At 46.2% G+C, this 20328-nt stretch overlaps 1 protein-coding gene across 9 annotated transcripts in view; it reads right to left on the reverse strand.

Moving 5' to 3' along the window:
* LOC110508063 (muscleblind-like protein 1) overlaps nt 1-20328 on the reverse strand; it is a 180248-nt gene that overhangs the window by 23350 nt on the left and 136570 nt on the right. For all 9 annotated transcript variants that reach the window (XR_005040014.1, XM_036965211.1, XM_036965209.1 and 6 more), the window contains 2 exons: nt 15072-15293; nt 645-884 (listed from right to left, as the gene is read on the reverse strand). Coding sequence is in view for 8 of the 9 variants with exons in the window: in XM_036965211.1 (XP_036821106.1) it covers nt 645-884; nt 15072-15293 (462 nt within the window). In the remaining variant the exon portion in view is untranslated. The remainder of the gene's footprint in view (nt 1-644; nt 885-15071; nt 15294-20328) is intronic.

A 20328-nucleotide genomic window follows, 5' to 3' on the forward strand; every position in this document is an offset into this window, starting at 1 on the left:
CTTGCTATTCGCGATCACTGGATTGAGCTAAACACTGTTTCTGCATTCATCATTACACACGTTCTGGTTCCAACAAACTACAGAACTCTTTAAAGTGAATCGAGGACGACTTGGGATTTTTAAAAACGTCATGCCGTTTCTATTGGTTAGACATACCAATGCTTTTTAATTGATATTCAAGTAGTCCTACTGAAGCTATAACAGGAGACCGTTTTGCTACAGCGGCTCTAAGAAGCCTAACAATATATTCAGTTATAGCAGCAGTTATAACACGTGTTACACTGCATCGTAACAGTTGAATGAGCAAAATAAAAAGGTGGTAGGGAAGGGAAGGGGCATTAAGTCATCCCTGTAACGTTGGACATTAAAGCTAGCTAGCTAGCTGCTGAAATAAGTTTACGCTACCTTTAGCGTCTGCGTCTCCTGGGGTAGTCGAGATGGTGTGAGGGGATGAGAGAGGAAAGGGGGAGGATCAGGGGGCGGGGGGAAGGGGTTTTCAGACATGGGTGGGGTTTGATACGGGTGGCTGGGGGGGGGGGGGGGGGGGGGGGGGGGTGGGGGCAGGGGGGAGGGGTTTTCAGACATGGGTGGGGTTTGATAGGGGTGGGGGGGTGGGGGGGGGGGTGTTACAGAGGGATACCTACCATGGCTACTGCGGCAGCAGCCTGGTTGACCTGGTGTTGGCCAGCCTTTATCTTGGCCTGCAGGTGGGCTGGAGGGTGGAAGTATTTACACTTCTCCCTGGAGCAGCGACCCTTGATGTAGTCCATACACACGGTCACGGTGTTGTCGTTGGTGTCTATCATGGTGCTGTCTGAGGGGTGGGCGAAGCGACAGTCACTCTCCCCCCGCGTACAGTTACCTCTCTGGTACTCCCGACACACCTGGGGAGAGGAGGGAGGGGTGGATACAGACAGACAGACAGACAGACAGACAGACAGACAGACAGACAGACAGACAGACAGACAGACAGACAGACAGACAGACAGACAAAGATACACAAAGACAGACAGACAGACAGACAGACAAAGATACACAAAGACAGACAGACAGACAGACAGACAGACAGACAGACAGACAGACAAAGACACACAAAGACAGACAGACAGACAGACAGACAGACAGACAGACAGACAGACAGACAGACAGACAGACAGACAGACAGACAGACAGACAGACAGACAGACAGACAGACAGACAGACAGACAGAAGAAAGAGAAAGCATAATTAATACCTGCTGTTCATAACGTTACATCAGAGAACAGGTTGTTACCAAACCATCATCATGGAAACACATGGAAAGACATGGGAACACATGGAAAGACATGGGAACACATGGAAACACAAAGAGAGGAGACGAGACCGGAAAGGAGTATGTATACAGTCGATTTTTTATTTATTTTGTATTCAGATGAGACAAAAATAAATAAATCATTAAGATTCATACACACACAAACATAGTATAATCAACAGGAGGCAGGTAGCCTAGTGGTTAGAGGAGGCAGGTAGCCTAGTGGTTAGAGGAGGCAGGTAGCCTAGTGGTTAGAGGAGGCAGGTAGCCTAGTGGTTAGAGGAGGCAGGTAGCCTAGTGGTTAGAGGAGGCAGGTAGCCTAGTGGTTAGAGGAGGCAGGTAGCCTAGTGGTTAGAGGAGGCAGGTAGCCTAGTGGTTAGAGGAGGAAGGTAGCCTAGTGGTTAGAGGAGGCAGGTAGCCTAGTGGTTAGAGGAGGCAGGTAGCCTAGTGGTTAGAGGAGGCAGGTAGCCTAGTGGTTAGAGGAGGCAGGTAGCCTAGTGGTTTGAGGAGGCAGGTAGCCTAGTGGTTTGAGGAGGCAGGTAGCCTAGTGGTTTGAGGAGGCAGGTAGCCTAGTGGTTAGAGGAGGCAGGTAGCCTAGTGATTTGAGGAGGCAGGTAGCCTAGTGGTTAGAGGAGGCAGGTAGCCTAGTGGTTAGAGCGTTGGACTAACCGCAAGATCGAATCCCCGAGCAGACAAGGTAATAAATAATCTGTAGTTCTGCCCCTGAACAGGCAGTTAACCCACTGTTCCTCGCTAGGCCGTCATTGTAAATAAGAATTTGTATCTGACTGACTTGCCAAGTTAAATAAAATAATGAGGAAGGGTTTAATAATTGAAGTGTACATTTATCTCTGTTGTGTGCAAAAAGTGCCCATCTATAAACCAATGGGAATAAATGACTAAAAATGCTTAATGAATTTATCAAAGAAACACACCAATTACCATTCAGAAATAATTACACTCGTGAATCTCAGAATGTTCCCCTTCTCTCACTTAATCAATCAAATCGATGACCATTAAAACATGATTAATATATTCCTGAGTCATCCAGCAGGGGGCAGTACATGCATGGTCAGGTTGACAATGTATCGCACTCACGTCCAGACAAGGCCTGGGGTGCATCTCAATCGTCTACAGCTGCTTCCTTTTCACCTCTCCTCTCTTTCTGCTGGACTGATGTGAAAGAACAGGATATCTAAACTGGACTGGACTGGACTGGACTGGACTGGACTGGACTGGACTGGACTGTGTGAGTCTGTGTGTGTGTGTGTGTGTGTGTGTGTGTGTGTGTGTGTGTGTGTGTGTGTGTGTGTGTGCGTGTGCGTGTGCGTGTGTGTGTGTGATGGATGTGACTTTTCTGTGAAGACACTAGCTTCCCAGACCTGCGCCTAGACAAAAGGGCCTCCACCGCAACGCTCATCTGTGAGTGGCAGGGCTGATGAAAACCGCAATGCTGGTCACACACACACACAAAAAAAGAGGCTGTCTTGTTGTCAGGCAGATGTTAGGAAAGAGGGAGAAGGAGGGAGCAAGAGAGCGAGACAGACAGACAGACAGACAGACAGACAGACAGACAGACAGACAGACAGACAGACAGACAGACAGACAGACAGACAGACAGACAGACAGACAGACAGACAGACAGACAGACAGACAAAGGGAGAGAGAGAGAGAGAGAGAGAGAGAGAGAGAGAGAGAGAGACAGACAGACAGACAGATAGACAGACAGACAGACAGAGAAAGAAAGGGAGAGAAAGAGAGACAGGGTAGAGGGAAAGAGGACAGACAGGGAGAGTGAGAGGAGAAGAGAGAGGAGTGGAATACTAAGGGAGGAAGGAGAGGGAGATACTGTCTATCTGTTTCCTGCTGTTAGCCCTGATCTGTCTCACTCTCTCAATGAGAGTTATTAGCCCTGATCTGTCTCACTCTCTCAATAAGAATTATTAGCCCTGATCTGTCTCACTCTCTCAATGAGAGTTATTAGCCCTGTTCTGTCTCACTCTCTCAATGAAAGTTATTAGCCCTGATATGTCTCACTCTCTCAGTAAGAGTTATTAGCCCTGATCTGTCTCACTCTCTCAGTAAGAGTTATTAGCCCTGATCTGTCTCAATCTCTCAGTAAGAGTTATTAGCCCTGTTCTAACAGCTGTACTATACCTCTGAGGGAAATTAAACCCTCCTGGTTGGCCAACAAGAGGCTTGTAATCATATTTCTACCTCACAGTTATGGCCCAACAGGCCAGCTGCATTATCATAATGCAGGTTAGATTGGGATGACTTATTGAGGCATCATTATCATAATGCAGGTTAGATTGGGATGACTTATTGAGGCATCATTATCATAATGCAGGTTAGATTGGGATGACTTATTGAGGCCTCATTATCATAATGCAGGTTAGATTGGGATGAATTATTGAGGCCTCCTTAACATAATGCAGGTTAGATAGGGATGATTTATTGAGGCATCATTATCATAATGCAGGTTAGATAGGGATGACTTATTGAGGCCTCATTATCATAATGCAGGTTAGATTGGGATGACTTATTGAGGACTCATTATCATAATGCAGGTTAGATTGGGATGACTTATTGAGGCCTCATTATCATAATGCAGGTTAGATAGGGATGACTTATTGAGGCCTCATTATCATAATGCAGGTTAGATTGGGATGACTTATTGAGGCCTCATTATCATAATGCAGGTTAGATAGGGATGACTTATTGAGGCCTCATTATCATAATGCAGGTTAGATTGGGATGATTTATTGAGGCCTCATTATCATAATGCAGGTTAGATTGGGATGACTTATTGAGGCCTCATTATCGTAATGCAGGTTAGATAGGGATGACTTACTGAGGCCTCATTATCGTAATGCAGGTTAGATTGGGATGACTTATTGAGGCCTCATTATCGTAATGCAGGTTAGATAGGGATGACTTACTGAGGCCTCATTAACATAATGCAGGTTAGATAGGGATGATTTATTGAGGCCTCATTTTTATAATGCAGGTTAGATAGGGATGACTTACTGAGGCCTCATTAACATATTGAGGCCTCATTATAATAATGCAGGTTAGATAGGGATAACTTATTGAGGCCTTAGATGCTGCAGTGTAGGTAGATTTTCCTCTACCAAAAGAAAGAAAGAAAGAAAGACAGAAAGTAAGAAAGAAAGAAAGAAAGGGGAAGAGAGCAAAACACAAAGGTAGCTGTAAGGGATCTCGTCCTCCTCTTCTGAGGAGGAGAAGCGAGAAGGATCGAGAAGCGAGAAGGATCGGAGGACCAAAACGCAGCGTGGTAAGTGTCCATAATGTTTATTTTAAAACATAAACTGAACACTACGAAATACAAAACAATAAACGTGAAATGAACGAAACAGTCCCTTGTGGCGACAAACACTGACACGGAAGACAAACACCCACCAACCAAACGTGAAACCCAGGCTACCTAAGTACGATTCTCAATCAGGGACAACAATTGACAGCTGCCTCTGATTGAGAACCATACTAGGCCGAACTCAAAAAACAACATAGAAAAACAAACATAGACTGCCCACCCCAACTCACGCCCTGACCATACTAAAACAAAGACAAAAACAAAAGGAACTGAGGTCAGAACGTGACAGTAGGAAGAAATCTGAAAATTGTGAGTTTAGTTTACTTCCAGTTCAAGTAGAAACAAAAAACAAAGCATATTCTAATAAAGGAATCACTCCAAGTTTAAAGCAAATAACCCACAAACGTTTAGCTCAACGGCAGAATCCAACAACTGTTTATTTTTAATGACACACTATGATAGAGACTAAAATATGTATGCCCCTGAAGGGTATTTTTTAGCAAACCCACTTCTTAGCCAATGAGGTTGGAGAGTGGTGTGGCTCAATAAAGTACTGTAACACTAATAGTGGGGGGGGGGGGGAATACTGAGGCAACAGCATATTTCCTTATGGAATCTAACTAATCAGGGATTGGCCAGAATGTGTATGCATATCAGTTTATACCCCTCCCTCCCTCTCTATTTCCATGAAATCACCCCCCCCCCCCCTCCCTTGGTCAGTGAAATTAGCCCTCATCAGTGAAATCCCCCTTCGTCAGTGAAATCACCCCTAGTTAGTGAAATCCAAATTGCTCCTCCACTCCCCTTCCTCCCCCCTGCATCATCCTCTCCTCTCCCTCTCCTTTCCATTAGACCTTAACTGGCCTGCTGGGCATTGATTTTCCATCTTTCTTTCCTGTTATTGACCACTTCCCTCGTTCACAGAGTTGTCCACTCGCCCTGAGACTTCCTCCGCAACACCTTTGTTAATTAAACACACTTTACTGAGTCCTGTTCCCAACATCACCTTTCCAAACGATCCTGCCCCCCCCCTCCCCTTCCTTCCCGTCCTTTCTCTCCATCTCCCCAGCCTCCCCTTCTCCTCTCCTCTCCGAACTGGTCGCAATGATTTTCTTTTGTTATTACCTGGCTACTAGTGCATCCTAGGCACCGCTACATAATGCATGAGATTGACTTACTGCCCAATGAATAACTAACTATTGTCTTGCAGTGAACCCTGAGAATCACAGGTGAACATCAGGTTTTCTAATAAGTGATGACTCTGATTGGAGAATTAAAGCTCCATTGGAAGAATACACGAGGGTGATATATCAGGTCTTATGGTGTGTGTGTGTCTGTGTCTTCGTGTGTGTATGTGTCTGTGTCTGCGTGTGTGTGTGTGTGTCTGTGTCTTCGTGTGTGTGTGTGTCTGTGTCTGCGTGTGTGTGTGTGTCTGTGTCTGCGTGTGTGTGTGTGTCTGTGTCTTCGTGTGTGTATGTGTCTGTGTCTTCGTGTGTGTGTGTGTCTGTGTCTTTGTGTGTGTGTGTGTCTGTGTCTGCGTGTGTGTATGTGTCTGTGTCTGCGTGTGTCTGTGTCTGCGTGTGTGTGTGTGTCTGTGTCTTCGTGTGTGTGTGTGTCTGTGTCTGCGTGTGTGTGTGTGTGTGTCTGTGTCTGCGTGTGTGTGTGTGTTTGTCTTCGTGTGTGTGTGTGTCTGTGTCTGCATGTGTGTGTGTGTTTGTCTTTGTGTGTGTGTGTGTGTCTGTGTCTGTGTGTGTGTGTGTGTGTGTGTCTGCGTGTGTGTGTGTGTGTGTGTCTGTGTCTGCATGTGTGTGTGTGTTTGTCTTTGTGTGTGTGTGTGTGTCTGTGTCTGTGTGTGTGTGTGTGTCTGTGTCTGCGTGTGTGTGTGTGTGTGTGTGTGTGTCTGCGTGTGTGTGTGTGTTTGTCTTCGTGTGTGTGTGTGTCTGTGTCTGCGTGTGTGTGTGTGTTTGTCTTTGTGTGTGTGTGTGTGTCTGTGTCTGTGTGTGTGTGTGTGTGTGTGTCTGCGTGTGTGTGTGTGTCTGTGTCTGCGTGTGTGTGTGTGTGTGTGTGTGTCTGCGTGTGTGTGTGTGTGTGTGTGTCTGCGTGTGTGTGTGTGTTTGTCTTTGTGTGTGTGTGTGTGTCTGTGTCTGTGTGTGTGTGTGTGTGTGTGTGTCTGCGTGTGTGTGTGTGTCTGTGTCTGCGTGTGTGTGTGTGTGTGTGTGTCTGCGTGTGTGTGTGTGTGTGAAACTTCTGGATGCATGCATCTAGTGCAGTAGTGGGTAGAGGTTAGTTGCATGCCAGTTGCTTTCTGTTAAAGTAATTTCATAATTCCTATAAATTCACTTAGTCTATTTTATGAGAATTTGTAAGATTCTCATTTGCATTAAATAGACAGAGACTAGACTTATCAAAATTAGATAATAGTATTTATTCTCGGAGCTCGCTGCCATGAAACCACAAACAACAGTTTATATACAACATATGACGTCATAGGTTATAAAATGTCCTTCCTCCTATCGAACACGTTCAAGAGTTTATTCCCATCCCCTCGCTCGCTCACTCCAGACACACAGTTAAATCAAGATTAAACTTCTGAAATCTTCATCTATCAATATTCAGCAGACAGTTCCAGATCATGGAAAACCTAGGGAGACACTCACTGCCTTATCTAAACATCCCAGAGCTAAGTTGAGTCGGTTCAACCATAGGTTCACAATCCTTTCTGCTTACTTAAAACCCACAATCCATTTCCTCCCCAACCTAGCTGGAATGGTATTTATTAATCAGATATAATAAAACAAGTAGAGTTTAATTATTTATAGTTCTATTTAAAATGTAGATATTGTTTAGTCATTGTTCATAAAATTCTTAACACTTTCATACACTCACTTACAGCTCGCTGCCGCCGGCTAGCCCTTGTGGTGAATTGGGGAGCAGCTTCATGCACAAGTCTCCCCTTGCTGGTACAAAGCCTCTCCACGACCAAGACTCCTGTCGGGCCTCCTTGCGGCGGTACAAGTTAACTGGTTCTCTTGAAACTCCAGGCTAACCGGCAGGGGATCTCGGAGCAGCAGTGGGCCCCAGAGATGGTCCTTTACAGGCACACCTGGCTGCCATCAACTACTGTCCCGCTGCCTTGGGGGTTAGTCTGCTACAACAAAGGCCAGGAGAGCACACCTTGAAAGAAAAGCAGCGTGCTGGCGACGCACGGTAGGCAGACGCCAACAGACTGGGGTTTCGGCAGCCTCCTGCAGCTGTGGAAGATACTGGAAATCGTGGATTTCCCCTCTTGCCACTGAAACTTCACCTTCCTACAGTGAAGTAGTGCTGTTGGGAATTGCACACCCTCAGCGGCACCTTAAATAACTTCCTTTGGGCAGGTATCCACTTCTGACCTCGGTGAAGCCATCAACCGGAAGTCTTGCAGCTTTGGAGTGTCTGATGACGCGGGGATGCACCGGGTGCCACTTAATCAGACCGCCTACATGCCAGCGGCACAGGACTATTATTGTCGGCAGCAGCTGGGAATTGAGTGGCAGCTGCCCTTGGCAGACCCCTGTGTGAGTGAGCAGCCCTATTTAGGAGCCACACTGCTCACCCCAGCTGGGAGAGGCCTAGAAAAGGTAGCCTAAGAATTTCCCGTTCACTCCGTCCTGGATAGGCTACCGCACCTATCAGAGTTCCACTCAGCGGTTGAAAAATACTAAATAAAACAATAAACATCAGACCTCTTTTTGGACGATAATAGCAACAGACCCCATTGTAGAACAGCTTTGATAGCTGCCCTGAATGAGACCAGGTTCCTGGATGAAAGTTCCCTGAAAGAGGAGGGAGAAGGTTGTAACTTCTTCTGGAAAGGTTACCCTCCGGGTGGACAACATCAGCACGGTGTGGGACTGGAAAATAAGAACCACTTTCTACCCAGCCTCACTGAAACACCTGTCGGCATAAGTAAAAGACTCATATCTCTCCGCATCCCCCTTGCCAACGTGCGTTATGCTACTCTTCTGAAAATGAGGCAAAGGACTGCTTCTACCAGTCAGTAGATGAGATATTTTTGCTGGGTGACTTCAACAGTAGGGTGGAACAGAACAACAGGATGTGGAGTCGGAGTCCTGGGTAGGCATGGTGTTGGCCAGGTCAATGAGAACGGCATAAGACTGCCAACTCTATGTGACCTCATTGTCACAAACACCTTGTTCCAGCAGAAGAACAAATATAAATCATCGTGGATGCACCCACGCTCCAAACAATAGCACCTGATCGACTACATCATAGTTGACACTAATGACGTCCTGCTGACACGTCCCATGAGGGGTGCAGAATGCTGGACAGATCACCGTATGATACCGGCTAAACTCCAGTATTGTCACGACTTCCGCCGAAGTCGGCTCCTCTCCTTGTTCGTTCGGCGATCGACGTCACCGGCTTTCTAGCCATCGCCGCTCCATTTTTCATATTCCATTTGTTTTGTCTTGTTCCATACACACCTGGTTTTCATTCCCCAATCAATCTACATGTATTTAGTCCTCTGTTCCCCATCACGTCTTTGTGTGTTCATTGTTAAACGGTGTATGTTCACCCGCGACACTTTTATAGTTCATGTTCTGTGTTTTTGGGCACTTATGTCATTTTTTGTGCCTATTGTTGAATGGAATAAAAGTGCGCCTGTTTACTCTACTCTGCTCTCTTGCACCTGACTTCACCTTAACAAGTATCAAACAGTAAGAAAGAAAGAATGGTGCCGGAGAGGATGGCTGCCGTTTTACGTGCTCGTAACCAGCTGTGCTATTTAGTTCATTTTGTTTGTAACTTGTTTTTTTAAACTTATTTTGTACATAATGTTGCTGCTCCCGTCACTTATGACGTCTGGACATTAGAACACCGATTACTCACCTCGAACTGGATGAAGATTTTTTCTTTAATGATTCCGACGTGAAGAATATACGGCTTTCTCGGGAACGGGTCCACATCCCCATCATTTGCGTGAAGAAAAGATGGAGAAATAGGGGATGGAGGTCGGGCTGCCTTCTGAGACATCACAGGCGAATGAGTAAACCCCCTCTACCATCAGTCCTTTTAGCCAATCATTGGATAACAAAATGGATGAGCTCCGATCAAGGATATCCTACCAACACAACATTAAAAACTGTAATAGGTATGTTTCACCGAGTCGTGGCTGAACAACGACATGAATAACATACAGCTGGTTTTCGGTCAATCGGCAAGATAGAACAGCTGCCTGTAGGACTAGGGGTGGCGGTCTGTGTCTATATGTAAATAACAGCTGGTGTGCAAAATTTAATATTAAGGAAGTCTCAAGATTTTTCTCCCCCGAGGTAGAGTATCTCATGAGAAGCTGTAGACCACATTATTTACCAAGAGAGTTTTCTCATCTATATTTTTGGTAGTGGTCTATTTAGCGCCACAAACCGATGCTGGCACTAAGACCACACTCAACGAGCTGTATAAAGGCCATAAGCAAACAGGAAAATTATCATCCGGAGGCTCCTAGTGGCCGGGGACTTTAATGCAGGGAAACGTAAATGTGTTTGACCTCATTTCTACCAGCATGTTAAAAGTGCAACCAGACGGGAAAAAACTCTATAAGGAAGTGGTCAGAGGACACAGATGCTAAACTACAGGACTGTTTTGCTAGCACAGACTGGAATATGTCCCGCGATTCTTCCGACAGCATTGAAGAGTACACCACATCAGTCACTGGCTTCATCAACAAGTGCATCGATGACGTTGTCCCCACAGTGACCTTACGTAATACCCCAATGAGAAGCCATGGATTACAGGCAAAATCTGCATGGAGCTAAAGGGTAGAACTGCCGCTTTCAAGGATCAGGACTCTAACCCGGAGGCTTATAAGAATTCCCGCTATGCCCTCCAATGAATCATAGAGGCAAAGTGTCAATACAGGGCTAAGATTGAATTATACTACACCGACTCCGGCGCTTGTCGGATGGGACAGGGCTTGGAAACTATTACAGATTATAAAGGGAATTACAGCTGCGAGCTGCCCAGTGACACAAGCCTACCAGACGAGCTGAATAACTTCTATGCTCGCTTCGAGGCAAGCAACACTGCATACATGAGAGCACCAGCTGTTCCAGACGACTGTGTGATCATGCTCTTCGTAGCTGATGTGAGTAAGACCTTTAACTTCTTATGGCTGAGATCCCGTTACCGGGAGCGATATAACAACAATCAGTGATAGTACAGGGCGCCATATTCAAAAGAACTGAAATCTCATAATTAAAGTTCCTCAGACATACATGTATTTTATATCGTTTTCAAGGTAGTCTTGTTGTTAATCCCACCACAGTGTCCGATTTCAAAAAGGATTTACGGGGAAAGCACCACAAACAATTATGTTACCTCTCCAACAACTCACTAAAATACACAGCCAATTTTACCAGCCAAAGAGAGAGAGAGAAAACGCACATATAGAGAGATAAAATGAATCACTAACCTTTGATAATCTTAATCAGATGATAGGACTTCATGTTACACAATACATGCATGTTTTGTTTGATGAAGTTCATATTTATATCAGAAATTCTGAGTTTACATTGGAGCATTCCATGGCTTAAGGACAACAAAGTCAAGGCATTGGAGTGGCCATCACAAAGACCTGACCTCAATCCCATAGAAAATTTGTGGGCAGAACTGAAAAAGCGTGTGCGAGCAAGGAGACCTACAAACCTGACTCAGTTACACCAGCTCTGTCAGGAGGAATTGGCCAAAATTCACCCAATTTATTGTGGGAAGCTTGTGGAAGGCTACCCGAAACGTTTGACCCGAGTAAAACAATTTAAAGGCAATGCTACCAAATACTAATTGCGTGTATGTAAACTTCTGACCCAATAAGAATGTGATGAAAGAAATGAAAGCAGAAATAAATAATTCTCTCTAATATTATTCTGACATTTCACATTCTTAAAATAAAGTGGGGATCCTAACTGACCTAAGACAGGGGATTTTTACCTTAATTAAATGTCAGGAAAAACTGAGTTTAAATGTATTTGGCTAAGGTGAATGTAAACTTCCGACTTCAACTGTACGTATTACCTCAACTACCCCGCACATTGACTTTGTACATTGACTTTGTAGCGGAACCCCCATAGCCTCGCTGCTGTTGTTTCATTGTTGCTTCTAAATTATTTGTTATATTTATTTTTCTTAAAACTGCATTGTTGGTTAAGGGCTTTTAAGTAAGTATTTCACTGTACAGTCTACACCCGTTGCATTCAGCGCATGTGACATTATTTTATTTAAATGTGATGCCTGCAGCGCTTCCTGGGAATCAACTGGCGCAACAGAGTGACCAATACAGAGATACAGTACTTGCTAAGACCAACTGCGGGGTATGGAGGCCATGGTCACCCAGCACCAACTGTAAGAGAATGGAGGCCATGGTCACCAAATAGCAACTGTAAGAGTATGGAGGCCATGGTCACCAAGCACCAACTGTAAGAGTATGGAGGCCATGGTCACTAAATAGCAACTGTAAGAGTATGGAGGCCATGGTCACCCAGCACCAACTGTAAGAGTATGGAGGCCATGGTCACCCAGCACCAACTATAAGAGTATGGAGGCCATGGTCACCCAGCACCAACTGTACGAGTATGGAGGCCCTGGTCACCAAGCACCAACTGTAAGAGTATGGAGGCCATGGTCACCCAGCACCAACTACAAGAGTATGGAGGCCATGGTCACCAAATAGCAACTGAAAGAGTATGGAGGCCATGGTCACCCAGCACAAACTGCAGGAGTATCAGGCCAAGGTGTAGCTGGCCCCCACTACAGACCGCAGGCCAGGGTGTAGCTGGCCCCCCCTACAGACCGCAGGCCAGGGTGTAGCTGCCCCCCCCCCCCCCCCCCCCCTACAGACCGCAGGCCAGGGTGTAGCTGGCCCCCCCTACAGACCGCAGGCCAGGGTGTAGCTGGACCGCAGGCCAAGGTGTAGCTGGCCCCCCCTACAGACCGCAGGCCAAGGTGTAGCTGCCCCCCCTACAGACCGCAGGCCAGGGTGTAGCTGGCCCCCCCTACAGACCGCAGGCCAGGGTGTAGCTCCCCCCCCTCCTACAGACCGCAGGCCAAGGTGTAGCTGGCCCCCCCTACATACCGCAGGCCAGGGTGAAGCTGGCCCCCCCTACAGACCGCAGGCCAAGGTGTAGCTGCCCCCCCCCCCCCCCCTACAGACCGCAGGCCAAGGTGTAGCTGGCCTCCCCTACATACCGCAGGCCAGGGTGTAGCTGCCCCCCCCCCCCCCCCCCCCCTACAGACCACAGGCCAGGGTGTAGCTGCCCCCCCTACAGACCGCAGGCCAGGGTGTAGCTGGCCCCCCCTACAGACCGCAGGCCAGGGTGTAGCTGGCCCCCCCTACAGACCGCAGGCCAGGGTGTAGCTCCCCCCCCCTACAGGCCGCAGGCCAAGGTGTAGCTGCCCCCCCCCCCCCCTCCTACTGACCGCAGGCCAAGGTGTAGCTGGCCCCCCCTACATACCGCAGGCCAGGGTGTAGCTTGCCCCCCCTACAGACCGCAGGCCAAGGTGTAGCTGCCCCCCCCCCCCCCCCCCCTACAGACCGCAGGCCAAGGTGTAGCTGGCCTTCCCTACATACCGCAGGCCAAGGTGTAGCTGGCCCCTTCTACAGACCGCAGGCCAAGGTGTAGCTGGCCCCCCCTACAGACCGCAGGCCAGGGTGTAGCTACGCCCTGGCCTGCGGTCTGTAGGGGGGGCAAATACACCCTGGCCTGCGGTCTGTAGGGGGGGCAGACAAAGCGGTACATGGGCCATCGAGAAACGTTGCTGAAGAAGTGCAACATCAATCCCACAAGACCTAGAGGATGCCGCTGCCAACAGTTCCACCTGGAGGCAGCTCTGCCAGAACGGTGTAAAGAGGTAGGAGGAGGAGAGGAGCACAAGACCCAGAGGACGCCGCAACAGTTCCACCTGGAGGCAGCTCTGCCAGAACGGTGTAAAGAGGTAGGAGGAGGAGAGGAGCACAAGACCCAGAGGACGCCGCTGCCAACAGTTCCACCTGGAGGCAGCTCTGCCAGAACGGTGTAAAGAGGTAGGAGGAGGAGAGGATCACAAGACCCAGAGGACGCCGCTGCCAACAGTTCCACCTGGAGGCAGCTCTGCCAGAACGGTGTAAAGAGGTAGGAGGAGGAGAGGATCACAAGACCCAGAGGACGCCGCTGCCAACAGTTCCACCTGGAGGCAGCTCTGCCAGAACGGTGTAAAGAGGTAGGAGGAGGAGAGGAGCACAAGAGACAGCAAGAACAGCTCAGGAGACAACCATGTCTGCCCCCGCCAACACAGACTACATAGGACCCATCTGCATTAAAGTTTGTGGATCACGGATTGGACTCTCTGTTAACTCAGAAGTGGAAGTCGTCATCGGATACGATGGACTACCATAAGTGTGTGTTTTGCACCAGTGTGTGAGTACGTGTGTGTGCTAGCGTGTGGTGTGTGTGCCAGTATGTGTGTGTGTGCCAGTATGTGTGTGTGTGCCAGTGTGTGGTGTGTGTGTGTATGTGTGTGTGTGTGTGTGTGTGTGTGTGTGTATGTGTGTGTGTGTGTGTGTGTGTGTGTGTGTGTGTGTGTGTGTGTGCCAGTATGTGTGTGTGTGTCAGTGTGTGTGTGAGAGTGTGTGTGTGTATGTGTGCCTGTATGTTTGTGTGTCAGTGTGTGTGTGAGAGTGTGTGTGTGTGTGTGTGTGTGTGTGTATGTGTGCCTGTATGTTTGTGTGTCAGTGTGTGTGTGTGTGTGAGTGATAATGACAGGGCTAATGATGTGTGGGAAGCGATAGTTATGCTAATTTGCATCCCTCTGTTTCCTTAATAAGTCTAATGAGTACATTACGATAACAGAGGTTTAGTTACTGTAACAGACTGACACATCATGAATATATTACTGTACCAGAGGGTTAGTTACTGTAACAGACTGATAAATTATTACTATATTACTGTACCAGAGGGTTAGTTACTGTAACAGACTGATACATTCTTACTATGTTACTGTAACAGAGATTTAGTTACTGTAACAGCCTCATAAATTATTACTATATTACGGTAACAGAGATTTAGTTACTGTAACAGACTGGCACATCATGACTATATTATGGTACCAGAGGTTTAGTTACTGTAACAGACTGCTGTGTATTAGATACATAATGTAACTGTTTACGCATCACTTTTCAACTCTGCCCTTTAGTAATGTAAAAGACACAAGCCCAGAATAGAAAATCGACTTTGGTGAAAGATATTCAGTCCTCATTGACTGCCAGTTGCCAGCCTGGCACTCAATAACAGAGATTATAGATTTGGAAAACCGTGCGAGCTGTGTTTTTGATAAATCAAGTGCTAGAGTGCAGAGAAGAACAGCAGGTTGAGTCAGTGTTTATGTGTAATTATTTTAACTACTCACCTCCAGTCTGTCTGTCCTCATGAGTTTCTGTGCAGCGGCAGCAGCAGCAGCAGAGGGCATGGAGACGTTGGGGTTACTGGTCACCAGGACCGGGCCGCTGGACATGATCTCAGAAGGCATCAGGCCGGGCGACACCGGGCCCAGGTAGGGGTTAAACGCAGCGGCCACGGCAGCACTGGCATTAGAGGCAAGGCTGGGCGTCACAGAGAACATGGGGACCGGCTGTAGGGAGACAATATCGGTGTTAAAAGATGTCGGAGATATTCAACCAGTCTTAGAGGACAAAGGTAACACTTCATTTGAATAGCCCATCTGTAGTAGCTCAGTAACATTTCAACTAACTATCTACTAACCCTAGCCCTAACCCTAACCTTAACCATTATCCTAACCTTAACCCTCAGCCTAACCCTTATTTTAAACCTTGTTCTTAACCTTACCCAAACCCTAATCGTAACCATAGCAATTAGTTGCTTATCAACAGTGTATGAATATTTTGAAAATAAATACACAATGCGGAGGACTAAAGGTCAAGAGGGAATTAATGACCAATGGAAATTTTTCTGGAATAGGAAATTAATTATCAATGGGTCAGAGACATGGGAGGAATTTGTCTAGGCATTGAGCCTGAAACAGGATACTTGTTATTTGGCCATTGGCCAAGTTGTATTGCAAGGAGTTCTAATTGGTCAACCACAGGCTAGAGTTGGGTTATAAAATTACATCCTGTCCCTTTGTCCTGAGGAGAGAATCACTGAGGACAGGGGAGAATGAACATCTACCTCTCAGCATAACAGTGATTATGATTTGTCCTCTTTGAATAAACCACCCCCCCCCCCCCCCCCCCCCCCCCCCCTGATTTGTCTTGGGGTCTGTGTTATTGAAGAGTAACATCACCCACTAACAACAGATAGTCAGTTCCTTATCAACAGTTTGTTGAAGGTATGACCATCTGCAGAGCATCTATATGGGACTATGCGGACTAGGTGAGGAGTGAATAGGAGTAAAATACAGATAGAGAAAGAACAAGACAGAAAGAAAGGGAGACAGAAAGAGAGAACGACAGAACAAGAGAACAGAGAAAGGGAGACAGAAAGAGTTAGCCTGGGAGCCAATCTGTTGTTCTCTATCTGCAGTAAGAGCAAGTTAGCCTGGGTGTTTTGTGTTGTCCTGTTGTCCTGTCGCTCTTGTCTTCTGTTCCCTGCTGTCCTTGTTTTTTCCATCCCTCTTAAAGGCTGCTGAGGTCTGGGGAGGACGAGGTTGGCTGGGGTCTGGGGAGGATGAGGTTGGCTGGGGTCTGGGGAGGACGAGGTTGGCTGAGGTCTGGGGAGGACGAGGTTGGCTGAGGTCTGGGGAGGACGAGGTTGGCTGGGGTCTGGGGAGGACGAGCTTGCCTGAGGTCTGGGGAGGACGAGGTTGGCTGAGGTCTGGGGAGGACGAGGTTGGCTGGGGTCTGGGGAGGACGAGGTTGGCTGAGGTCTGGGGAGGACGAGGTTGGCTGAGGTCTGGGGAGGACGAGGTTGGCTGAGGTCTGGGGAGGACGAGGTTGGCTGAGGTCTGGGGAGGACGAGGTTGGCTGAGGTCTGGAGAGGACGAAGTTGGCTGAGGTCTGGGGAGGACGAGGTTGGCTGGGGCCTGGGGAGGACGACGTTGGCTGAGGTCTGGGGAGGACGAGGTTGGCTGGGGCAGGATTTTATTTTTGTTCATGTATTTTTTGTTGAATATTTAAATTTGTATTGTTTTGGTTGGTTGGTGTGGTGTTCCGGGGTCCTTGGTGGTTCTATGGGGGGGGAATTCTGTCTCCTTGTTCTTGTTTTCCTAAATGGGACACTCCTGGGCTCGGAATAAATACACCTTTCCTCCATACATCGAGGTGACTCTCTGCACTCAGACACACTGTTGTTTTTGGTTGTGGCATTTGGGGCTTCTGTGTGTTAATTTCTTTAGGCACTTCTCAACACCCCTCATTATCACCACTCACACAACTACTCCCTTACCTTCTTTGGGAATTTTAATTTTCACTTTTGGATGAATAGCGTGCCCAGAGTGAACTGCCTCCTACACTGTCCCAGATGCTAATTTATGTATATTATTATTGGATAGAAAACCCTCTGAAGTTTCTAAAACTGTTTGAATGATGTCTGTGAGTATAACAGAAGCAATCCAAACAGGAAGTGGGAAATCTGAGGTTTGTAGTTTTTGAACTCACCCCTATTGACACAGTGGGATATGGGTTATTTTGCACTTCCTAAGGCTTCCACTAGATGTCAACCGTCTTTAGAACGTTGTTTCAGGCTGCTCATGTGAAGGGAGGCCGGATGGGAGCTGTTTGACTAAGGGGTCTGCCTACAGCCTCGTTCTCAGTCACGCGCTTTCACTTGAGAGGTAGCTCTCGTTCCATTGCTTTTCTACAGACAATGGAATTCTCCGGTTGGAACATTATTGAACATTTATAATAAAAACATCCTAAAGATTGATTCTATACATAGTTTGACAAGTTTCTTCGACCTGTTATATAACTTTTTGAACTTTTCGTCTGACTGGACATGAACGCGCTTTTGGATTTTTTTTACCAAATGCCCTAACAAAAGAAGCTATTTGGACATAAATGGACATAAATTATGTACATTTTCGAACAAAAAAAAAAACATTTAATGTGGAACTGGGATTCCTGGGAGTGCATTATGATGAAGATCATCAAAGGTAAGTGAATATTTCTAATGCTATTTATGACTAATGTTGACTGCGCAACATGGCATATATTTCTTTTGGATGGTTTGGGCTCTGAGTGCCGTTCTCAGATTATGCTTTTTCCGTGAAGTTTTTTTTAAATCTGACTCAGCGGTTGCATTAAGGAGAACTGTATCTAAAGTTCCATGCGTAACACTTGAATTTTCATAAACATTTATAATGAGTATTTCTGTGAATTCATGTGGCTCTCTGCAATATCACTGCATGTTTTGGAACTACTGAACGTAATGTAAAATAAGATTTTTGGATAATACACCAAGTACTAAGTCGTGTTTTGCAGAGAGGTCAAATACTTAATTTCCCTCATTAATGCAAATCAATTTATAACATTTTTGACATGCGTTTTTTCTGGATTTTTTTGTAGTTATTCTGTCTCTCACTATTCAAATAAACCTACCATTAAAGTTATAGACTGATCAAATCTTTATCAGCGGGTAAACGTACAAAATCAGCAGTGGATAAAATACTTTTTCCCCTCACTGTAAATATGAACTTTACCGAACAAAACATACATGTATTGTGTAACATGAAGTCCTATGAGTGTCATCTGATGATCTTCGTCTGTTTGCAATACCAATGCTCATTGTTACACAATGAATGATCTTTTGTTTGATAAAATCCGTTTTTTATAGCCTGACACGAAACATTTTGTGAACCGCTTGTGTCGTGAATTCCGTCTCATTCCATTTTCGACGACACATTCCAGGTAAATAACCCACACAGAACGTGACTTTTCCAGTCATGTTTGGTTTCACTGCAATCAACTGGTTTGTTTGTAACACAATCAAACCTGATGGGTCATTTCGTGGGACGTATTGACTGAAAGAAACTGATTTGAAGATAACAAGTAGCGACATCATTTTGCACCAATGATTTGCCCGCTGTTTCGTTGATTGACTGTATTTTAACCCAATGACCACTGATCGTCTGGAAATCTAGCTGGGTAGATAGCCAATGAGCTGAGCTAAACGGCAATAGGTAATGTTTATGTGTTGCAAGACCAACCCATGTAGTAAGCTCCAGCGTAAAGTGAGTCATTTGCTATTGAAGTTTCATACCGGAAGGATATGAAAGATATGAAGGATATGAAGGATATGAAGGACATGAAGGATATGAAGGATATGAAGGATATGAAGTGTATCGCTATTGAAGTGTAACATTCATCCAGCTCCTGCCACAAGTGGCGTTCATCTGCCCAAATGATTTTCTGCAGGCATGGATGTGCCTCAGGGCCAAAAGGGCACAGCATGGAGGCGTCGCTGTGTTCTTTGCAAAATGAAGTCCCCCATCACCTGCACCACATGCTTGGTGACCCTCTGCTTTACAGCAGAAAGAGACTGCTATGGCACCTGGCATCAGCAACACAATATTGTGTAGAGCTTTGGCAAAGTGGGTAGGGTTATATCCTGCCTGTTTGGCCCTGTCCGGGGGTCTCATTGGATGGGGCCACAGTGTCTCCTGACCCCTCTTGTCTCAGCCTCCAGTATTTATGCTGCAGTAGTTTATGAGTCGGGGGGCTCGGCTCAGATTGTTATATCTGGAGTACTTCTCCTGTCTTATCCGGTGTCCTGTGTGAATTTAAGTATGCTCTCTCTAATTCTCTCTTTCTCTCTCTCTGAGAATTTGAGCCCTAGGACCATGCATCAGGACTACCTGGCATGATGACTCCTTGCTGTCCCCAGTCCACCTGGCCTTGCTGCTGTTCCATTTTCAACTGTTCTGCCTGCGGTTATGGAACCCTAAACTGTTCATATTTACTATTGAGGTGCTGTCCTGTTGCATCCTCTACAACTACTGTGATTATTATTATTTGACCCTGCTGGTCATCTATGAACGTTTGAAAATCTCAGCCATGTTCTGTTATAATCTCCACCCGACACAGCCAGAGGAGGACTGGCCTCCCCTCATAGCCTGGTTCCTCTCTAGGTTTCTTCCTAGGTTTTGGCCTTTCTAGGGAGTTTTTCCTAGCCACTGTGCTTCTACACCTGCATTGCTTGCTGTTTGGGGTTTTAGGGTTTCTGTACAGCACTTTGAGATATTAGCTGATATACGAAGGGCTTTATAAATACATGTGATTTGATAGAGGACTGAGGGTCTTCCAAATATTGAAAATGTGTAAATACAGTGGGGCAAAAAAGTATTTAGTCAGCCACCAATTGTGCAAGTTCTCCCACTTAAAAAGATGAGAGAGGCCTGTAATTTTCATCATAGGTACACTTCAACTATGACAGACAAAATGAGAAAAAAAATCCAGAAAATCCCATTGTAGGATTTTTTATGAATTTATTTGCAAATTATGGTGGAAAATACTGTTGTAGTACTGTTGCCCTCTTATGTTTTTCACATATTTTTTTTTATCTTGTTCATTTTAAAGATGATACAAAAATACAAATAAAAAACAAATGTTTTTTTTTTCATTGTATTATCTAAACCAGATCTATTGTGTTATATTCTCCTACATACAATTTACATTTACACAAACTTCAGAGTGTTTTCTTTCAAATGGTAC

The sequence above is a fragment of the Oncorhynchus mykiss genome, chromosome 27 (assembly GCF_013265735.2).
Source record: "Oncorhynchus mykiss isolate Arlee chromosome 27, USDA_OmykA_1.1, whole genome shotgun sequence".
NCBI lineage: Eukaryota > Metazoa > Chordata > Actinopteri > Salmoniformes > Salmonidae > Oncorhynchus > Oncorhynchus mykiss.